At 37.5% G+C, this 24210-nt stretch overlaps 1 protein-coding gene across 11 annotated transcripts in view; it reads left to right on the forward strand.

Annotated features, from left to right (window-relative positions):
• Window positions 1-24210, forward strand: part of POU6F2 (POU class 6 homeobox 2) — a 329766-nt gene that overhangs the window by 134907 nt on the left and 170649 nt on the right. For 10 of the 11 annotated variants that reach the window (XM_050320054.1, XM_050320028.1, XM_050320062.1 and 7 more), the window contains 2 exons: window positions 12442-12533; window positions 13444-13672. In XM_050320054.1, coding sequence (XP_050176011.1) covers window positions 12442-12533; window positions 13444-13672 — 321 coding nt within the window. The remainder of the gene's footprint in view (window positions 1-12441; window positions 12534-13443; window positions 13673-24210) is intronic. The other variant, XM_050319985.1, reaches the window with a different exon arrangement.

Genomic DNA, 24210 nt, shown 5'->3' on the forward strand with positions numbered 1-24210 from the left:
AAACCTTGCAACCTCTCCAAGACCTGAGAAGTGTCTATGAACAGGGGGGTCTTACCCAGGAGCATAAAGAAGCATCACCGGTGCTTCATGCTAAAATTTATCTTAGTGAGACTGCTTACAAGAGTAGGTTAACAAAGTGTAGGAATGTGTTGCTACCCTCTGCTGTATTGAGCAAACCCTGTCTGTGGTCATTTTTCAGAAAGAAAGGACTCAGAGGATACTGTTGTACAACTGGCACCTCCTGTGTTTCTCCACAGGTAATCTGTAGCCTGCTGGAGCCATGCAGAAAGGGCTTGCATTTGCCCTCCAACCAGTGCTCCACAGAAATTTCATCCAGAAGCCAAATAAAGATTTAGGATATATTTCAGCAGTGAACCAAGAGAGCAGCATCAGAACAGGAAAATTTTTGTTGATAAGAGATCGTGTTCTCAGCTAGCTAAGGATAAAGAAAGAAAAAGATATTGTATCTATAAGTCTAAGTAAGCCTGTGGGTGTGCATTAAGGACTTAACTCAATTTGAAAAATGCTGCCCAAATTTGTTTCTGCTGTGTGCAAAGTATTTCTAGGCCTCAGATGAGCCATTATATTTATCCAGCATGACATCTTTTAAAATATTTTTGAATAAAGAGCCTGTATGGAGCATACATATTAATATAGCTTTTGTGAGCATGTTTGTACTGCTGATAGACGAGAATGGCTCATTTGGAGCCCTCCCAATTTTATGCTGTTTAGGAGGTGTGCTAGATCCCAGATGAAAACCCACAAGAAAATGTAATTAGTGGAACAAAATTTAGTGCATATACCCCACGGCTAGTTTTTACATTGCAACAGCTTTGCTGTTAATTTTAATTCTTCTTCGAAGTACTGAAAACAAGAGGTTATTGAGTTAGAGACCTAATCACATCAAAAAATCAAGCCTTATTTTCGAGTCCTTCCATACGTCTTTTTCTTCCAAGAATGTTTTTAAAGGGACCTGATCCTCTTAAAGGGACCTGAAGAAAATAAAGCAACCAGGCTCACAACCTTTGACCTTGAATTGTAACCTGGCAGAACCCAGATAATGGAAGCTGAAATAGAATGGCCAATTTTCTTGAGTAAAGATTTGTAGAATCTTTCTTCTGGTTCACCAAGTTTCAGACCAAAGCAAGTTTTACAGCCAAGTTATCAATATTTGAAAAATGTGAAGCATAATGGAAATGCTGACACAACCTTAACCAGAGAAGCATAAGCAGCTCAGTGTTGTGATCTGGTAATGCTATTTTGACAATGGTTATATGATAGTGCAATCCAGGTCTGGAGAACTTTTAGCTAAATATATCAATATGAACCTAATTTACTTAGACCTTAAAATAATCATTCACATTAAAAATCTATAACACTATGATGTATTGATCAAGACATTTTCTTTCTCCCTGATTTATACCAGACAGGTACATGTTAAAGTACACAATAAATAGGCAGAGTATTAAATCACTGAGGTGGTGTTTCTTCAGACTTTTCTTCCGATCACTATTTACTGAACAATATCATAGGAGCTATATATCCTTCAGAGTGTTAATAAGTAAACACAACAAACAGACAACATAGGAAAGGTGGAGAAAAGTTAGATATATAAGCAAGAAAAAGTGAGTTATTGATTTTATTGACTGGTTTGTTAACTTCTGACACTGCAATAAAGCCTTATTTATTTGTATACAGAAGACTCAATTATATAGATACATATTATTTAAACAGCTGCGTTATTTACAGTGGAATTGCAGTTTCATAAATAATATAGACTTGCACTTCTCAAGCTGATGTTAATCCATTGTTACCATTTAGGGAATTGTGGTATCCACAAATGCTCTTTGGAGGAAAGTCATTAGAACAGCATTAAGTAAAACCTTAATGCTATTACAACAATACATGTCCAAAGCACACTAGCACATACAAGCTGTGTTCTTCACAATGACTGAATTAAAAACTGTTGCATCCTGTGGTTCTGTGACTGGAGGAAGTGGCATGCTGGCAATACCTGCTGATGCAACCACCTTAACTGACATGTTCCTTTGGTCCAGGACTCCTCTATGCTCTGACAACCCAACAACACTGTCTGTGAGATGAAAAGTGGTGAAGGTCTTTGAGGAGTGGCTGGGCACTAAGCCAAAATCTTCCTTTTGCCAGCTGAACACCTAATCTTTCTTTCATTTATGGCAGCCATAAAGAACAGACACTGGAAGTTTTGGCTATTTCAAACCAGCCCTGGCTGCCTTTGCATATCCTCAAGGTTGGGAGCACTAAAAGAAGATATTAGGAAGGCAACAGCATTCCAATTCCATAAAGCACATCAGGTGTGCTAAACCACATTTTGGCTACCAAAGGATCTGACTTGTAGGAAAGGTGAATCCAGGGTTCTCTATGCTCCACTGTGGCCAGACATAAGACAGCTTCTCTGTACAGACTAGCAACACAACTGGGTTAGAGAGGCACACAGTGTGTGTCTGTAGAGCACCATGTGAGCATAGCTGTGTGGCTTCCACACCAGGACTGGCTTCTGTCAGCTCAGCTGGGAGCATGGACAAAGAAGTTCAAATCTCTTTGTCTATATGTACTTTTAAACATTGTCTTACTTCTGCACATACAGCTGGGTTCTTCTAAAGGGTTGCAGGGGTCAAAGTCAGATGCCAGAGCTCTTAGAGAATAGTTAAAAACCATTTTTTTTTAGAAGGAATCAGTGATTACTTTTTGCCCAAATCCAAATTATGTTTAGTAGGCACATACATGTAGTCTGAGATCTGACATTATCCTCTAAGTAAATAATATGACAAATGGAAGCTGATGCTGGTTTTTTGTTGGTGTGTAATGGAGTTAGAATAATGACAGGACAACAATATAATAGAATTCTGCAAAGCCCTCACTCGACTCCAAGTGGAAGTAAAATCTTATAAATGAGAGGACAATAAAATAATGCTTTGTAAAAAGGATAAGAGAATAGCGTTACCCAAGTCTATTACTGACATAACACACTATGAATTCACTTAAATTAATAGTATCTTTTACCAGTAGTTATTTTTCAATTACTGTAATGCTGAAAAAATAAACAGAACAATATAATATGAAAATGAAGGTGATGTAGAAACTGATTTGTTTAAATATATGTATCTATGTAGAGAGAGGCTATATATGTATGTGAAGACAAGCATTGACGTGGATTAGAAACAGTTTGTGTATTCCATATAATTTAATCCTGTTAGGATGTGTCTCAGTTGCCTGCCACTTGCTATTTCAGCAAAGCTAAGTTGTGTGGCTTCTTTTTGCTTCCTTCTCAGCATGTTGTTACAAAGAGGTCTTGCGTGACTAGGCTCTACTAACCAGGAGATCTTTCATGCTCTTCAGCTGTCCTGGGATATATACCTTTTACATGTACAGATTTTTAACCTGTCCTGTTATTATTAAACCTTTCCTAGAGAACTAATCCAACACTTTTATAATCCAGTGGGAGTTTGACTCACATAAAGGCTAGATCAACATATTATAGGAACAGTATCCAAATGTTTCTAAACCACTTTTTTTTTTTCTCTGCAGATATTTTAGTGTATTTTCAGTGTACAAAAGACCATCTTATTGGCTGCTACAGAGTGTTTTACTATCATTGACTGACAAATAGCTGCTCAAATCCAGACACAATGATAATGTTGGCTAGTTGTTCTTTAGCTATTTTTTATGTTTTTAGCTTTTGGCCAATGGAGGAGGGAAAGAATGGAAGGGTGCGTGTGTGAACCAAAAGCCCTTGCTGTGATTTAAACTTGGTTTAGTAATGGTAAGGTTTGACATAGTTTGCAAGACCTGGTTGGCAGACTGAATGCTCTTTGAAAACAGAGAAAGTGTTTGGGAATTCCTGTCAAAAGTTTATTGTAAATAGCCACTACAATTGATTTCAAACAATAATGAAGAGAGAGAAGTTAATTTGGTTCAGGATTTACAAGATCTGGAGGCATACATACCATGAGTTTCTGCAACTCCCAGCCAACAATGTAATTTAAAATAATGTCTCACCCTGCAGAGCCCTGCCATGAGAACCTGCTGCAGATATCAAATGGCACAGGTTGCCTCTGAAAGGCTGTTGTATTTTTGTAGCTAGGAATTTCTGAAGGTACATATGCAGCTAAATAGGTTTATAATGAAGACTTGCCAATTTTGTTATGTAGTCTGATCTAGGAGTGTGGTCTCCTGCATACAGAGTTGCTGCTACTGTTAAGGTTTCCTCCTGGATCTCAACTGGACTCCTACCAGACACTGCTCTGTGGGACAGCTCTTTCAAGAGTCTCAATAAAGTCCAAACAGCTGAACAACCTATAATGAGACACTTGATGGAGCTGCCCCACAGGGCTGTGTAAAGACCACAGCAGAGAGTGTAAAATTGTTTAAGACACCACAGGGATGAAACCAGACAGTGAACTCAATAGCGATGGAGCTAAACCACCTTTGCTTTACCATACTTGCTGTTCAGGAGGCTCCAGTAGGAGTTTACACATATTGTGGGTCACATTTTGCTGAATGCTGACTCTGCTGCCAGGTGCTTTTACTTGATTTAATGGAATGCTTTCTTCCTTAACTGGATATTCTCTTCTCAACAAAATAGGTGATTTGAATTTTTAAACAGGCTCTCGTAGGACCAATAGGATACTATGTTAACCTGCTTCCCATCTTACAGCTTTTTCTTTCCAATCCCTTGTCAGAGTTGTGAGTTGAATTTCTGTCATTGGCCACCTACCTGTGCCCTCTCCTTTGAAATTAGTCTATTGTTATAACTTGTAAAAAGCAAAGCGTGTCAGGCATACTACCCTTTTTTTCCACCCAGAAGACTGAATTCCTGTGTGCCAGAGGTCATCCACATGCATTGCCTGTAGAACCAACAGCCAAACACATATTAAGCAGACTGTTCAAGGTTCCCCAGGCAAACGGCAATGTATGTCATTATAAGATATCTTCATATTCTACCTGATTTGGAGGAAGGGTTCAGGAGTCAGATGGGGAAAATGAGTGTCCAGAAGTTGGGCTTTTGGTGGAAAGCTTGCCCTCTTCCCTATTAGGAACAAAAATCACATGCACAGATGAATGCTGTAAAAAATTATAAAGAGACCTTAGACAGCTATAAAGATGGCAAACTGTAAGAGTTGTTCCAAAATAGATGTTCTTTAATGTGCTCGCTCTTTGGCATTTAGTAAGCTTCCAGGAATGGAAAGAAAGGAAAGTTTAATTTAGAGAAGCCTCCTGCCCTTCTGAGCTAGGGATCAGCTGCCCAACATGAAATAATAATGCATTCAACTGTCCATCTTCTGGTAAGTAACCTTTATCATCATTGCATTCACCAGCACTAACAGCAAACAGTGAGTATGAAATGTTGTATGAATTCAGGTAAAACTGATAGGGTCTTTGTGACCCTAATGTGATTATATTTGTGCTAATGTACACAGTATAAAAGAAACTGGAACTCTCAATATGAAGGGTCCAGTTCATAAAAAATGTATGTAACATTAACAAAAGAGTTTTATGCACTGTACTTAGGAGGTGAAGAAAAGTAGAACGAGTCTATTTTGAATAAAAAACACACTTTTGCAATTATATTCCTCCACCTTTTCTGCAGTAGCAACACTTATCGTGTGAAATATCTGAAGCGAAAGAATATTCATATTGGCACAAATAAGGAAAAATTTCTCTTATCTTGGGGATAAGAGGAAAAGATGAGATAAATAAAGAGGAACAAAAGTAAAGATAGGAAAGAAGAAAATTGAAGGCCTTGGGAGAACTGGGGTGTTATCTGTGACTGGGAGTTATCCGTGATTTTTGAGCCTTGACGTTGGTAGTTTTTTTGTTAGGTGGTAAATATAACTGGTGGTTGCCCAGGAGAAGTTATCTGTAATATGAATCACTTAATTAGTCTGATTATCATTATAAACAGTCACAGAGTTTTTATCAGTCCTAATCCAGAAAGATGCAGGTACATAAACACAAACCAAGCTCTGTGCATACGAGTGATGAGGACAGTGATTTCAGCATCTTCATGTGCCTTGTGGAGGAAGATCCTTTAGAAGTATCCCCAGGGACCAGGCAGAGATGGCATTTTGTGCTCTACTGGCAGAATGATTTTGAGCTCTCCAGATGATTTTAGTAGCTTTGTAGTTCCAACTGTGTGGCAGTTTCAGATAAGTATGAAACCGTGGTGTTTTACTAAAGTACTGAATGATACACTCAGTAAAGCAAATCTACTCTATTCATTCTGCTGTCTAATTCAATCCATTTTGCATGTAGGATTTTTAGCATTTCTGTACAGAATATTACATTGACATATATGTCAATATGGTAAATCAATTTATACCATTTCTTTATCACACCACAAACATTTTCAAAAGTAAACTAGAAGGTTTTTATACATTGGTAGGGAAAAATTCAGAATGAGAGTTATGTAAACTGACACAATCTGACATTGTGGAAGATTTGCACAGTATTTGTATGTTGTGCTAAAGTGATTGAACAGTAAAATAATAACATGTACCACTGCAATTCTGTTAAGTTTCAGAATTAAGAGGTGCTGGTAGTAATCCTACAAACGTACAGATCTCTACTTGCTTGTGTTTCTTTGTGAGGGTGTCTAAAAATAAAAGCTTAGAATCTAAAATACATGCCAGTAGGAAAATGTGAATTGCTTAATCATCTGTGGGATAACCTGATACTTAGACCAGTTTTATACAGTTCAAATGAGTGAATTGTGTGCCACATCTTAGTCATGAGCTGGAAGGAGACAACTATTTAACTATTAAGTTAAATATGAAAAGTCTAAGCTTAAATTCATATCTTTCAGTGGATGAATCATTATTCTAATGCAATTTATGAGATTGATTTTTTTTTGCTGAAGTAACAGGAATATCTCCTCTGATAACTATAGGATAATACCAATGTAAACTGGATTCAGCACAAAATCTCGATTTTCTCTCCTGCAAGTGTTGTAAAATTTAGATGTGTTTGTGAAATTTTGTGTAGCAATCTGATTACTAAGGTTTTACAATGAGGTGATTTGTGAAGGCTTACTCCCTACATGTCCAAACTCTGAGGCAGCAGGAAAATGAAAATAGTGAAATTAAGAACCATCATATGGTGGTTTGTGGCAGAATGAAGATTGTTTGGGAGCAATGTTATGGTTTTTTTCATTATCGGTTGCATCTTTTTCTTTCAGCTATTAAATTTTGTTCAACAAGATTGTTCTTGGTATAATTGCTGACAGTTAAGGGTTCATTTAATGAAGAGATGAGTTACTTTAATCAGAGATGATGGACTTTCACACACCATACTTGATAATTGTCAGTCAGTCTGTTTAATTTTTTTAAAGTTACTTTTTTTCTCCTGATAATATTGCTTTTGATCTAAATGCAGCTATATTACATGCTCAGACAGTGAGTTTATTAGTTTTTAAAATGTAAGAACTATTTTTTCTCACAGGCAGTATTTTTACTTTAATGAGTTCATTCTCAAAGCTATATCTTTATTGGGAGTTGTCTTAGTGAGTAAGAAAATGTCTACTCTTGATTTCTTATTGTTATGGTAACTGAGAGATAAATGCAAGTAATTTAATGTCACATTTTAGAACTGTATCTAAAGATTTTAATATGAGCTGTTCTTTGAAATGCTGTATTCTTTTATTAATGTTGCTTCATTTAAAATATTTGCTTAAATCTCAGAAGGATTTATGTGTTCTTTTGATTATTGAAAATCTAGTATTATTAAATTTGATCTTGCTTATTTTTAAAAGAATTGAGTACTAAAGAGAGGCAGCACAGCATCTCCATGGGTCTGATACAAATATGAGATATACTGAATTAATTTTTGAAGACCATATCCAGATCATCTGATGAGACTAGTCCTATGCTGTGGTTTGGTCATTGACTTTGAGTGAGCTTCGGTGCAGAGCTCGAGAAGAGATGCCAGTGTGCATCATGCCTTTGAGCAGGCACAAGCACACGTCCACAGAAGGGCCAGAGCAGAGCTGGATGTACAAGTTTGATGAACTCCATCATCTATCCTTTAATGCTCTTCAGTATAGTCCCATCTGCCAGTCAGCTGCAGGTTCCCTGCAAGCATAGGACACTGGGTGAGACAAGGGCTGCTGGGACAGGCATTGCACCCACGTGAGGATACTGGGGAGCACAGGCAGGCTCACCTCGTCAGAACTGCTCGTAGCCCTGCAGTAGCCAAGGAGTCACAGAGCAGTTTTGTGTTTTGGCATGTTTTCCTGAGCAGAGTTACCACAGCTGAGGAGATCTGGATGCCTAAATGGTGCTTATATGAGAATCCAGATCGGATTCCCTCTCCCCATTAGTTGTAAAGTGGGGAATTAGAGCATCCTCTCTGTCTTGGGGCACTGGGAGATAAACACGCTTAGGACTGAATTACCTTTTGTGTTGCTGAAATGCGTAAGAAACAAAAAGGAAGCAAACTGTGGAAAGCCTGTTAATAATTAGTACATTTACAGCTGTAATTTTGTTTGAGGCTCAGAGGCCTTGGAGTGTGGAATTTCTTTTTTCTTCTGATGCTTCTCCTGTTGTTTTCTCTATTTAAAAACATATATTGCCCAACACGGTTTTTCACTTGGTTTGGGGGAGGTTTTTTTCTCTTTGATAAGAGGACAAGCAGGTTACCTTTGTTTTACTTAGCTTTATTTTAAATAATATTTTATTTTGAGAGGGTTATTTTACAGTGTTTACAGTGCACTTCAATTTTTTATTATGTCATGCCCTTCCAGCCCCTTGGTGGGATGAGAGGTGAACGTATGTATTATATAATTCATAATTAATTTATGATGAATCACATATGATGAATACTGCTTATTAAATATTAAAGCCTTGCCTACAGTCATGGCAGTACTATGGCAGTAGCACACTTGTCTCTTCCTGTGGTACTATTGAGCAATTGACTTAGGCTGTGATGTCAGCACCCAGTTATAAGAGAAGTCTTAGCTACTTCCCTGGACAAATGGTGTTAAGGAGAATTGGCTCTCTTTCCAGAGTAGGTGCCTGTTACTGCTTTCTCCCTGCCCCTCGTGGACCACCAGTTGTGGATATAATAAGAGTACAGTATCTGGAAGGCATAGTTGAGAACAGAGAAGGTGCTGCTGGTAGCTCCTCAATGCCACAGGAACTACTGTGAGTCCTGGTTCCTTCCTTCAGTGATAGATAGCTGGACAGAGTTGAAGAATAGCCTAACAGAAGGTAATGGCCTGGATCTGGACAAGTAGAAATCTAGGCTAGATTTTGACAGTCCATTTTTATTAGTGAGGATTGGAATTTGGACAGGGGAATAATTTTATTACCTGCAGAGGTCATTCCAGCATGTGTAACTAATCAGCTCCCAAATAAAGGCAGTAAAACAGAGGGGAGAAACAATGTAGGGAATTGCCTGCTACCAGTTTAGGGCAGTTGGTCCTAAATGAAGGTATTTTTCCAAATTCATAACAATAAATCTGTTAATCAGAAGTAGTAGAGAAATCAGATACAGACAGAGCTGTCCTGAGTCCTCTGAAAACAGGGGAATCCACCCAGTCAACATTATAAGGCAGAAAAGGAAAAGTAGCCTTCTACCGGTGTTTTTAGCTCTGCTTTGCCTTCCTGGGAGCATTGACCTGTGTGTCTCACTGAATACAGCAAGGAAAAATGCTGTCACTGTGTGTGATGCAACAGAGCTTAACCCTGAAATCCTTGCTTCACTGTATTTATTGCCAGTCCAGCAGGCAGATTTTCCCTTGCATTTTCTTGACTCGACTGGCTGTTATAGCAGGTGGACTAGAAGGTGCAGGAGACATGTGAGAATTTCAGTCTGAGAATACAGCATGGATAATTTCATTTAGGATGCCATCTAAGACCCCATGAATGCACGGGAAAGTGTGTGCTATTTTCCTCAGATGCCTGCATCTTAGGGAAAATAAATTAGAAGCAGCAGGCAGAGAATTTGAGCACTGAAATTAAAAAAAAAATGGATCATCTGTGGTGAGTAACTGTGTGAAAGGAATGTAATCCTAAGTGATTCCAATTAATACAATGGAAAAGGAAAAGAGTGTAATTAATTTTGACTTGATGGTCCTGTATAACCAACTTGTACTACATAAAGATCATGAGATCAAATATTGAAAAATCCTTAGGGTACAGATATAAGAAATCAGTTGTTCTTTGGATAACTGTACCATGGAAAAAAGAACACTAAATAACAGGCATATTTCTTCCTAACTTATTATTTATTTTCTGAGAGCTCAAGCTATAGAAATTGAAATAAAATCTAATATTAGTCAATATTTGACTTTGGTTTTGTTTTTTTCCCAAAGCTTTCATAGGACAATTTAATGATTTGACAGATTATCAGGAGCTTGTTTTAATATTAATTAAATAACACACAAAGACAGAATTCTCACCCCTTAGAATTGCATAAACAAAATTGATTTATAAGATTTGATCTTAATGGAGAGTGATATATTCATTGGTATTGAACCTTTGATCTAATATCACTTTACACATACCACTGTGATGACAAGATTAAAAAAAAGAACTATAAGAGTATGTGGAAATTACCAAAGGAAAAAAAAATTATGTTTAGTAACATAGTGCTTTTTTTGTACACCTATAACTGGGGAAACCCTATCTTTGTTCTTAGGGATGGCAGCAGCACTAGGATTATTATGCATTTGAAAGAAACAGTTTTTACTGAGTCTCACATATGTCTCTCTTTTCACTTAACTCAAATTTGTAAATTGCAGATAAAAAATTTAGTGATTGCATCTCTTTTTGCACATTATTAGGCAATTGTTGGAATCCTCACTGATTATTGTAGGTCAGCTTATTCTCATTATTAAATGACAGTGGTCATTAAAATAATGCCAAACATATTTCTACAGACTTCATCTTTATAAAATGTCAGCAAGTTTGTATGATTTTATTAGTTCCAAATCAGATATTTCAATAGACCATTTGTAAGTATTCCCAGAAAAACATCCATTTCTGAGTTTTTGAGCCTCCACAAAAATATTACAAATTAATCAGATTTTCAGATTTCTGCATAATAACTCCGCACATTTATTGTTTAATCCAATTCTAAAATTCTGTTATGATTGACACCTTGCTGTAGAGAGAGAAGTCAATTGAATAATATGTAGCAGTCAATTTTATTTGTACCTTAATGTGGTGAAGGTGCTTTTTTTTTTTTTTCCACATTTCCATTATTTATAAGTTGTTCCCCTTGGAGAATATATAAAAGAATTTGTTTTAAATGAGCTGATAATACCCTCTTTAAAATTTATAAGTATGACAGAATCGTATCCTTTTTCCTTACCACTCAAGGATGTACCAAGAAACTGATTCTGAATTATCCTGCTATTCATAGGACAAACATTGGAAAAGATCATCTTGTTAAGGTTTACTTAGAACAGAATTTCAACCACTCATCAGAAAAAAAAATAACAGAACAGGAGGTATCGTACCAACCAGCAAACCTGGTGCTATTGCCAGGGTTTTATTTACAAGAGACCACAGTACTCTTGCAGCTACGTTTGATACTTGCTGTCATTCTTATAACTTCAAAGATCAGTGTGGGCCTGATCATGCCATCAGCGCTGACAAACTGTGTGAATCAGTGCAAGCCCTTCACTCAGTGAAAAGTGGAGGATTGGGATGTGGTTTTGAAAACATCTTGGTACTTTCTTACAACTGATAAGATGTTTTTATTTATCTTCTTCCCTTTCAAATCGATATTGCAGACTTCAGCAAAATCCAGTAGGGCTGGGCTGTGTTTTGTGTTTAGCAAGTCATTAGTGCCCAGTGTATACTTCAATTGTTGTATATTGATCATCTCAATAAATGTGGAAATCCTTGGTTTCACCGAATTTTGCTTATCCTCCACCTGCAATTTAAAAAACAAGCTGTTATTTGGAAACATACCAGTTTTCAGTTTTCATAGTGCCTTTTTATTCTGCACAGTAGAGCCTTTGCTGCCTCAGTAACTGACAAAAGAAAATGCTTTATTAAGACAGAAAGTAGATGTGACTTCATTGTTTTTCAGATAATTTTTGCTTTCAGAAATTACTGTGGCTGATGTTCACCTGAGCATAAAAAAAATGCAGTTCCCACATGTGCAGAGTGCTCATGTACTCTATGTAAATTGATGTATAATGCAATCCACATTAGCTGGGTTGATGATATCTTCAGTTTCACTGCTGTCAGATTTCTGTAACTCCTTGAATGAGTTGACTGGTCTGAATGAATGTTAGCATAATTTATGCAGCTGATAAGTGATTTGAGTGCTTGAGTTATTGATAAAGCACTTTAACATATAATTTTCAGCTTCATGTTATGTGACATCAGAGTAGGAGGTAATGTGGCAGTCCCCAGGCTTGATATTAAAGTCACTCTGCTCTTTGGATTTCAGAGACCAGAGGAAACACAGTGCTGCCTGACACAAGTCCAGCAGACCAGCACCAACCCAGTCAGTCCCATCCTGCATTCCCTGTTGGGCCTCAGGTCAGTATCTTTCCTTTCAACTAATTGAAATGTGCAATTTTAAAACAAATAAATAGCCATGAGTCATCATCTTTGATCTGTGTAATGCAGAAAGTGTGATTCTCTTTGGCTGCATTCAGTGTTACAAAAAGGGAGCACATATGTGTTGTGCATGTTTTAGAAGTCATGTTTGGCAAGATTAATTTTTTTGTATGTTTTTCTAAAATAAAACATAAGCAGTTTTGCATGTTTAGGAGGTAAAATTATTTGAATTTCTTACGTGCATTACTTTTGAAATAAGTGTAATAATTTAATATTAAAAATCTTGTACAATTTTAATACAACACTGTTGCCTGCCTGTCACCCAGCTCTTGCATTAGTAAAGACCTTTCATTATCTTTTATGCCACGTATTTATTTTCTGTAGAGCAGAGTGTAGGCACTTTATGAGATTTTTAAATATTTCCCATCTCACTTCACAATTTTATCCAAGTCCAGCCATACTCTAAAAAGATACTTGATATTCTTCCACTTTCCAGGTCTTGGTACATAAAGTTTCTGGTAGTTTTTGCTATAGTGTTTTCTGTTGTTATCAATAAGCATACAACTGGGAATATTTGGGAAATATTAGCATTTAGGTACTTGCAGGCTGACTTGAGTTAGGCCTTTTTTCATTCATAAATTGTCTTTGGTGAATGTGTAATGAATTTTCCAGTCTAAATTCAGCTGGGATTGCTACCATGCAACATGATTGAGGCTTATAGTTTCAGACTGTCAAAACTTTCTGTGTTGGTGAAAATGTGTGCTTTAGGATATCAGAAGCAGCGCATGTCTGTAATGGAACATGAAAGAACCCCAAGCCAGAAGAGTTATAAGCGTGTAATACTGAGCTATACACAGTACAATAGCTTTGTGTCTGTGGTTTCTTACAGCAGCTACTGACAGCCCAACAGTTAGCCTCAGCAGTAGCAGGGGTGATGCCAGGAGGCACTCCAGCCCTTAATCAGCCAATCCTTATTCCTTTCAACATGGCTGGGCAGCTGGGGGGCCAACAGGGACTCGTCCTAACTCTACCTACAGCGAATCTCACCAACATCCAAGGACTGGTAGCAGCAGCTGCAGCAGGAGGCATCATGACTTTGCCATTGCAAAATCTACAAGGTAAGTCATGCTGGTCATTTTTCTAATAGGTTCTTTCACCTGTTTGTTTTACATCATCTCTCCTTTAAAACAAGTGATCTCTTTTCCAAATTAAATATTGCTGTCCATGCATATTGAAAGTTAGTACCTGGACTGGTTTTGAGTGCTTGAGAGATACTTAATGGATATTTACCTTTTTATAAAAACATATTGAAGGTCAGGTCTTACATTCTATGGGTCAGTGATGTAAACCACTTGAATGATTCATTAGGCTTTTTCTGTCATCAGTGATCAACGTTCTCTAATCACAGCTCACTTTAAAATTTGGAATTATAGAATCATAAAATCAGAGAATGCTAAGGGGTTGGAATGGGCCCTAAAGATCCTGTAGTCCCAAACCCTCCTGCAGTGGCCAGGGACACCTCTCACTAGACCAAGTTGCTCAAGACATTATCCAACCTGGCCTCAAACACTACCAGGATTGGGGCATCCATGACCTCCTTGGGCCACTGTTCCAGTGTCTCACCACCCTCACGGTAAAAAATATCTTCCTAATATCCAATCTTTCAATTTGTATCCATTACTCCTTGTCCTATCATGACTGTTTTGTTCCTGACAAACAGTCCCTCTCTGTCTTTCCTGTAGGCTCCCTTCAGCCACTGGAAGGCTGCTATGAGGTTTCCATGCAACCTTCTTTTCTCCAGGCTGAACAGTCCCAACTTTCTCAGCCTGCCTTCATAAGGGAGGTGCTCCAGTCCTCTTATCATCTTCATGGTCCTCCTCTGGACTTGCTCCAACAGTTCCGTACCATTCTCATGTTGGGGCCACCAGAACTGCATGCAGTACTCCACGTGAAGTACTCACGAGAGCAGAGCAGGGGGAGAATCACCTCCCTTAACCTGCTAGCTATGTTCCTTTTGATGCAGTCCAGGATTCCATTGGCTTTCTGGGCTGTGAGCACACACTGCTGTTGTGTGTTCAGTTTTTCATCGCCCACCACCCCAAGTTGTTCTCTGCAGGGCTGCTCTCAGTCACTGCTCTGCCCAACCTGTAGGTGTGCCTGGGGTTGCCACAACCCAGGTGTAGGACCTTGCACTTTGCACTGCTGAACTTCATGAGGTTTTCACTGGCCTACCTCTCAAGCCTGTCAAGGTCCCTCTAGATGGCATCCCTTTCTTCTGGTGTGTTGACTGCACCACACATTGCTGATTAGAGCACCTAAATGGAGGCAACTAATAACACAGTATTGCATGAAAATAGTTCTGAAAAAAACCCCCTTTTATAATAAAATCAGAGTTTTCTCAGCTATCATTCTTGCTCCAGATACATGTTTTCATTCTTGCTGTGGGAGGTCTGCTTTATCAATAAGATTTTGCCAAGCAGAAAGTTAATGTCTGTATGCACCCTTCCCATTATCTGAGCTGTACCATAATTTGCAATTGTTCTATCCTAAGAAATCTGCTGCATTTTCTCTGTGGTCTAAAGTCAGGCTGAAAGAAGTTCTGTAAGATCTCTTCTCTAGTATTCTCTGCTGTTAAATCAATGTGTCTAATGCTGTTAGGAACGGTACTCAATCCAAATACATATAATATAAAATACAGATAGTATTTATTTACTATTCCTAACTATGTTGGTGCTTCTCAGAATGCAGTTGCTGCTGTACAGAGCTGAACAAAACATAGCAAGTTAGGCAACATCTTACAATAGAATTGTACTTAATGGAAGAGGATAGTAAAGGCAGTGATTGTCCAGGTCAAAAGTGATAAAGGTGTGAGCAGGAAGTGTCAAGAGCCTTAACTCTTTAGATTTATTTATGTATTGTTATTTCTTTCTCATGTAAATGGTAGGAAAAGTTTTTCTCGAATGAAATGGTGATTTTTTTTAAATGAATCCTCTGCACTTTTTAGTTATCCAACTCTGGTGGCTGCTGATTACCAGGTGCATTGTTTGAAGCACCAGAGCCTACAGGTTGTGAAACAGAGAAAGCAAAGAGACAGCTCATGTGTTAAACAAACTCCCTTACAAAGCACATGCATAGTATTCTCACCTGTTGGAGCAACTACTTGCCTTTACCTTCTGCATGTTTTAAAGTTTAATGTCAACAGACCTCTCTTATCATAGTTGTAAATGGTTTTCACTTTAATGTTTAAAATAATGTCTCTCTCATACCATTAAGCTGCACCAAAGAACCTGTCATTCATAAATCATAGATGAAAAGGACACACTAATGCACAAATTTTGCTTGTTTAAAATTTGAGAGTGCATGTAAAGTAGGGAACTGGAGATTAAAAAAATAATGCAGGAACAGGAGCGAGTAAAAGCAGATAGAACAAAGTGAAGGGGAAGTAGCTTTTTAGTGTAGGTGGATGATGAAATCTTAATGAAGAAACAGGCATTATAAAAATGTATCCTTCCACTCTGAAGTGCTCCAGGTTACAGTTGCTGGGTATGTAGTATTATAAATAAACATAAGCTTGTGCAATTTTTACGTCATTTATCCACCCCGTGTTGCAAAGCTGGAGAGTAGGGATTAAACCAGGTAACCTTTGCTCTTTAGTTTAGCCACGGATGTCTAATTGCTGGCTTAAAGTTGTAACTCTGGTGCCAAATAAATTTTGCAAGCAATGACCTTATACCAGATGAAAAGGTTTCCTTATAATCTTTACTGGTAGATAGGAGCATGGGATCAAATAGGGACTTGCTGAAGCACCAGGTATAGTTCCCTGTCTATGAACACAGTCATACCTTCCACAAAATATCTGAAAGGAACAGAACTCATGAATTTATTTTGTTGTGTTGCTGTTTGTTGTGTTTTCTACCCTTCCTTCCCTATCATCTAAGCAAGTGCTACTGCCTGCCCTCAGTATTTGAAACTGAAACTGATACACAAGACAGCAAACTAACTTGGTCAAGGTAGCTCTTAACTGCCCTGAATCACAGTTGTAGACTTCTGTTGCTTTCTTTATAGCCCACTACCCGATGTGTGCATGAATAAAGTTAGGAATCAGGTGAGAGTGTTGTGTGGTGTCATCAGTTCCATTGAACCTGATTGATTTCCGTTCCCTGTTTTTTGTGGTTGGTTGAAAGATAATCATAGAATATGTGTTCTCTTTTGTAGCCAGCACTTTTATAGGTATATTCGTAAAAGCCTATGCTTCAACATAATTTGTAATTCGTAATAACGTAATTCCTCCCCTTTGGGTGAAATCAGACCATAATCATCAGCTTCTATCTCTTAAACCTCACTGTGGCATGGTCAGCTTTGGTTACTGGGGGTGTGTTTTCATGATGTTTTCAAGCCTGTCTTATTACTCCTATTGTTGTCAATTCTACTGTCCCTGAATTTTCAGTGAAGTCAAGAATAGATGTCCACAGCTCCTGTCAGCTGGGTGTCCACAGCTTCTGGGTCTTCTCCTGTCTTTCTTTTCTCATAACTAAACTTCTAAAGCTCTTCATCACAAACTACCCTTTTAGGTAACTCAAAAGATACCCTGAAAACTTTTTGAATAATGTATGAATTCAGAAAAGTTCCAGTCTAGCACAGTACTGGAATTCACACTGAATGTTGATCAGGGGAGTAGTTCTGCTACATTTTGTGTGATCCACATACATGTTTCACTGATTTTCTTCTCAAGAACTTTCAGATCTGGTTCAGGATAACAATACCTCAAGGTTACTGGACAAAACAATAAACATCCTTGCTTGTGGAAAGACAAAATAATGCTCAGTGATAGGAATCACAGAGGAGATATGTTAAGCATTTAAAATGAGAAAACAAAAGTTTCTTTTAAAAGTTAAGACATTGGTAAAATGGAGCGATTAATGATATGGAAATTACTCACACAGTATAACTTAGTAAAATTGCCTATTCTTCACTTGTCAGTTACCTATAAATAAGATTTTTTTTCCCAAAGGTATTTGTGTTAAATTGTTCAGTTGCTATATGGTCCTGATCCACCACTAAGCTGATAGGAATTTCATTGCTGCAAGTGAAAAGAGGTTTAGACCAAACTTAACCTCTTTCAAAACTTCTTTTCTTTGTACATACTTCATTATTTTCTGTTCATTACACTATGTCATTTGCCATACAAACTGCTATACTATAACTGTTCCCTGAGCAAATACATCAAATGTATGTAAGCAAAAAAAGGAAGGTGAATGTGTAATTTCTTGCTGTGAAACTTAGAAAAATATGTATTCCCTGGCTTCAAGTAAGCAAATTTCATATGCACGATGAATATGCAAAGAATACAATTTACTGCCATAAAAGAGGGTTGGTGGCAGAATAGAAATATCTGCCTTAGTGAAAACAGAAATCCCTGAACATAACACAGATTTACCTATGGAATTTTGGCTTTCCACCAACAGTTCTTTGAAGAAAACTGTAAAATCAGTGACCATAACTTTTTATTGTAATCCACTAAAAGCATTGAAGATAAAAGTTTAAAAACCATCCATGAAAGCTGTTGTCCTGAGAAATTTACACACCTGTATCCCCCTCACTGTTTCTTAGAATTACAGCTGGAGCACAGCCATGCTTACCTATGATTTTGGCGGTGTCACAATAAAAATGGTGAGGTCGTGAGAAGGGAAAAAGTGAGGCAAGTACCCCACAGGACAGCGTGTTTTCTGTCTTTTGCTCTTAATCCATTGCTTCTTGGCCTGTCCTTATTGACTTACTTAATGCAGAAAATGGTCTGCCGGCTTTCCTCATAATCATCCAAACTTGTGGTCATCACTATTCATCTTCCTGTCTTCAAGAAACTTTTCTATGGGCTGAACAATTTCAGTTTCTGCATCTCTTTTGCCAAGCCAGAATTTCTCTGGGTTTTGGGAGCAGTGTGTTCTATTTTTTAATTTTAGTTATCCTTCTCAAGCGTCTCTCCAAGGGACTAGTAGTTGCTTAATCTCAGAGTATTCAGTAATGCCTGGGAGCTGATATTCATGAGAAGACATTCTTAAACCCATCTGATATTTTATGTCTGGATGTAATATTTCTGTATAGCTGAATAGAAAGATACCTATTTGGGGGGGAGGGGGCTGAGTTTTTTCTGTCTTGTTTTCTTAATGTAATTTTTAACCCTGTGAATTTCCTGTTGGAATAACTGAGAAGTGAGAAGGTATTCCAGTGCTAGGGAGTTGTTAACAGCTGTCCTCTCATTTTATTCACTTTTCCAGGACAGCCAAAGCAGTTTTAGCTGAAAAAGTAATGTATTAGAGCTATTTTTTTAGTATAGTATGTATGTTTGAAATTATAAAATGACAGTGTTGCCTGTAAGCTCATTGCTGGCCACTCAGGCACCATGGATAACAGTTTGGGAGTCTCTCTGCAAAGGATTGGTCCAAATATATTATAGCACATAGCAATGTCCCAACAGTGTTTTAGATATGTGCACTGATACAGAATGACACTTGAACCTTGAAAGAAATCAACAAGTTAGAGATTGTAGCCTCATGGCACAGAAACTTTGTGTATTTTATTTCTACTACCCATTGTACTGTTCCTAAAGTGGATGTCAATAATTTATTTACAAGTCAGAGTTTCTCAGTCTTGAGTTGTGAAAGAAATGAGAACAAACTATCTCTCTAAATCATTAGTGAAAGGCTTCAGTGCTGAAAGGAAGCCTTGCATGGCTGAAAATGTGAAATCATTAAATTACATTATTTAAACAGCATCAGGTCATATTTTAGCAGCAACACAATGGAAGGGAAAATGTATTAAACATCTTGGAGATAGGAGACAGCCATTAAAATGCACTTATATGGGTTACAATAGACATAGAAAATGGTTAAAAAATGAAAAAGGCTTTTTTATGTGGAGATCAGTCAAAAAGAATGTTAGGTGAAGACAATAGTAACAAAAAGTTAAAAAAACCCGCTATTGTTTACATTTATGAGATCTTGTTTCATCTGCACAGAGATTTGTATAATTAATTGTGTAACAGATAAAGTAAACATGCTCTATCTCCATTCCTCCGTGTACACATACCTTAAAAATCAGAAATCAAAGAGAGATGAAAAACAAAAAAGAGACAGAAAAGAAGTAAACTACAAACCTCAATTGCTTACTGATCTAGAGTCCAAATTCCAGTTTCTTAGAACATTTTTCCCTTTTAACTAAAGTGATGCAGTCCCTATTCATTTGTATTCCCCTTCAAGTAACATGAAATAGCTTTCAGAGTCTACAGAAAGGCAGTGTTTCACTTATGTATTTTAATGAGCACCAATGTCAGTAATAATCAAAATGATGTTTCACTTAGAGGAATAGTTTATTCCCAGGTACTTTTGCTGTGTACTAACATAACCAGAACAAGAATGACAAGAACCAAGAAAAAGAGCTGCACTCATAGCAATTTCTGTGAAGCCCTCAAACCAAATATACCTCTCCTATCTCTGTATAAATGCTTCACAAAAAACAGTCACTGTGAAGTGCTCACTTACACAAAGAAGGGGTTAGCCAACCCCCAAGACAAAGCTCCCTAGCTTAGCACATGGAAAGAAATAGGAGAGATCCGTAAGCACACTGTGGCATGCACAGAGCATCTGTGGATTAGCAGGTTTCCTCAGGCTAACAGCGGTGTCCCACCTAAACTATGTTTTAGGATAACTGAAGTAATATGCAGAAGATGAGATGGGTTGTCTCCTTCTGCTCTCCCAGGAAATGTTCTTTCGGGGAGGTATAATTTGCTTTTGGAAGAAAGGGCAAAACCTGCTCTTCTGAAGGTAGTACAGGAAGAATCTTACTGGGCTGTTTGTTTATTTGTTTGGGGTTTTTTTCTCCACCATACAATGCTTCTCCTGTGAGAATGTTTTGGCCCCATGTTAATTGCTCATCTTGTTCAGTGGCAAATTGCTGCCTTCAGAGAGGGAATGTGAAAGGTTCAGGTGTTTATTTAGTTACTAGTTGTTTATTGATCACTCCCAGAGTGTTTAGCTATTTGTTGTTTGGATTTTCTGCCCCAGAAGTTAAAGGCCTACCTTCAGAGGCATTAAAATGAAGTGGTCTTAATGTTGTGTGTGTGCTGTTGTTGACTTCCACCCAAAATAGACCTCAGACATGCCTATTTTTTTTGATACTGATGGTTATGGAACAACAATAGTTGTTAACCTATCGGTTAACTGTCCTCTAGCAGACGTGAGCACTGTGCTAGGAGTTGTGGCACTGCTGGTATGCAAGACTTGGGTTTTTTTGGGAATGTACAGCTTTATTGAGCCCTGACTCAGACTGATACTGCTCCTGGCAGGAATATTCTGTGTGCAGGATTATAAATGAAATTTCTGTCAACCAGAACATGGATGCATTTTAATACCACTTTTTAAGTATATCTTCGCACCTGTTTCCAGGAGCTCTTCTTGAATTTAGACAGTGACAATTTAAATTAATGCAGAAAAAACTCATTCCAATAATGTGAAGCACTTACCTTACTGTCATCTTGCAAAAGCCAAGAAATTTCAAATGCAAGTGGAAAACCTAGCTAGTGTTTGTCACTCTGTTCCTCCCCTCCGCATTGTGGCACACATGCTACATGCAGTAGTGGATCACATACAAATAGATGGGTACATCTATATGGTATATTCACATACGATTCTCATGCTGATCCAAGATTTTCTACTGCAATATAGTGAGTTGTAGAAGGATTACCAGGATGGATTTGCAGCCTTCACTCTTAATTTCCTTGCCTTAGTGGATTTAAGTCAGACGTTTATAGTATTTGTGGTTTAATTTCCTTTGTTTTTCCATGGTCTTTGAATTAATAAAATCCCTATGATTCATGTTTTAAAAACTCCCTGGATACAAACTTGTGTTCCGGATTCACCAGTGAGATTCTAATCAAGCACACATATATTTAGAGACTCATAAAAACAACAAAGTCTTTATTGACCAACTGGGTTTATGGGCATTTTTAATAGTGTGAATTTTGAATGCATGGAACATATGAGTTAACCACCTAAGAGCCAATTTTTTAAATATCCATTTGGTTCTGTACCACAGAACCATATACCCCTTTTTTTTTTTTTTTTTGAAGGTATCTTGTGACTCTTTTATTAAAATCTTTATGTATCTTGAGACATTTTATAGCATTTTTTTTTCTTTTTTTCTATTTGAGAAGAAATTCCATCTGCCACTGAGATTGCTCCAGAAATGGGAACAGGACTTATCTGGTGACATCATAAATTATGAAAGTGAATCTTCCTCAACTTTTCTCGTCCCCAGACCTCTAGGCAATCTTATGTCCTCGGGGTAGAAAGCTGTGCTCATGGAGATCTTCAGGCCTCCATTTCATTTTGCTGCTGATCTCTGAAGCTGCTTTCATTCCTTGAATGTTTTGTCTTTATAAACCTATTACTCCGACAGATGTAGCAGAAAGCACAGACCTGAGACCTCTGTTCTGCTCTGTGCTTTGACCCAGGTGTCCCACGTGATGGAAGACGATACCTACATGTTTTTTGCAACTCTTCCCACCTGTAAACAAATGTGTGGATAGCTAGCAGTTATGCTGTCCTGTGAAACGGCTTCAATCACTGCTGTTAGATGCCTTGAGCTCCTCAGGCACAGCTAGATCTTGGCTAAATGTTCTAAATTCTTAACTCTTGTTGTAGTCCATAGACACAAAAGAGTCTACTCTCTTTTTCAGTAGCTGCAATAATAAGTTGAATTTTCCTTATTTTTAGATCTAGTGACCTTTTACAGCTCACAGAAGGACTGGAGGTTTCTGCCAAGGTTAATAAGATACAACACCATATAGGCTCTTAGGCAATTGCCTGCTATAGTGTTCTTGCTTGTTTATTTTAACATGAATTTAACATGAATATTGCTTTTAAACTTAATCATCTGTAGACTTGACATACCTTACAGACTCTTCTTTCACTTAGTTGTGATTTGCTATGATGAATTATGCAATGTTAAAAATAAATCTTCAGCATAAAGACAAGGTACTCACCTTACTTTCAGTGACTAATTTTATTCAAGTAAGTGCTGATGCTTTGGATTTACAATATCTTTTCCTTTCTGTTTCTCAGATCCCATTTCAGTTTCTTTTGCCTTTCCTCTCCAGAGCTTATTCTATCTAGCTTTTTTATTTCATCTTTTTAAGCTGTTCAAAATCCAAGTATTCCTGGATGTATTCTGTACTGTGTAGCTAATTTCCCATTACATCATCAGTTATAACTGAAGAAGTTGTTATTCCAAGAGAACCTCCACCTTCTGGAGGTGATAAAACTGTTGTAATTTCCCTATTATAGTTGGCTTCTGTATTTTAGAATATGCAGTTGTAACAGGACATGAATCCTGTCTATAAAGTAATGAAATGATAGTAGCATATTTTGAGAAAATTCACTTATTGGCAGCCTGAAAGTTTTTTCTTTTATTTTACTTATTTTTAAAAGAATAAAACCTCTCAAGAACAAATTTTCCTGTTTTCTGAAAACTATTCAGTCTAGCATCTGAACAGAGCAATCACTTTCAGATTCTGTGTTCGAGGTTTTAGCTTTTCTTTTCCCAAACCAGTGCTTGAGAATTGCAAAAGAAGACTGTGTTCCCCTCCCAGCACTGTAGCATCTTTAAAAAGTATTCAGTCCCAGATTCCCCATGCCAACCTTTCATTTTACTGGTAAAAACCCCGGTTCTTTAAATATTTCTTTTACTCTGCTTTATCAGAAGTGGTCATGCAAAGTTATGTCCTATGACGTTACATTTATCTAATATGAGCAGCTAGGCTAGTTGTAACCAAAATGAAAAACATATACTATTTGCCCCATTTCTTAAAAGAATATTATTGGTTCTAAGTGTAAGATTTATCAAGTGTATCTTTATGCATTTACGTTCCCATGAGTGCCATTATTTTAAAATTTCTTGGTGGTATTTATATATATTGGATGTTTGGCATCAGATAATTTGAGGTAGCTGTGTTTGTGAGATAACTCACAAGGGAGAAAGTTGTATTAAATAAATAATAGAGATAAATTTTATACTTCCATATATTTCAAAGCTAATGCAGCTAACTTGCAGTGGAATGGTAACATGAAGACACAGTGCTATAATATGATTGATTTGTTTTGACAGCAGCCAAATAATTGAGAGTGAAAGGTGTCAGCACAGATGAAATATTGTATAAGCCACATTCAGAAGGCAACCCCAGCAGCAATAGCAACTGGAGTTTTATTTCCTTTGATATCGCACTGTTACTCACTTCCAGTTTATTATAAAACCATGAAAGGTACGCAACTTTCTGTATGATGGAGGCTTTTATGGAGGGGAGAGAAACAGAAGTTTGCCAGGTACTTGGTTGAATAGATACTGACAATGGAATTTATGATGAATACAATATACAAGGGTAAATTATCTTAATCTTTTCCCCTGGTTTTCTTGCTACTTTTAAACCCTTTTTGAAGGCTCCTGCATATCTGGCATCTTAGTTTGGAGTGTAAGTGATTCCCTACAGAGCAACCAGTCTATAGATTGCCTGGTAGGGAACTGATGCAAAAGCAGTGCTGCTATTACCCTCCTGAGCAGTCAAACTCAGTATTAGTTCACCTCTTCTTCACTGAAACTATACAAC

This window comes from Myiozetetes cayanensis, unplaced genomic scaffold (assembly GCF_022539395.1).
Source record: "Myiozetetes cayanensis isolate MyiCay16 unplaced genomic scaffold, myiCay2020 scf1, whole genome shotgun sequence".
NCBI classification, from domain to species: domain Eukaryota; kingdom Metazoa; phylum Chordata; class Aves; order Passeriformes; family Tyrannidae; genus Myiozetetes; species Myiozetetes cayanensis.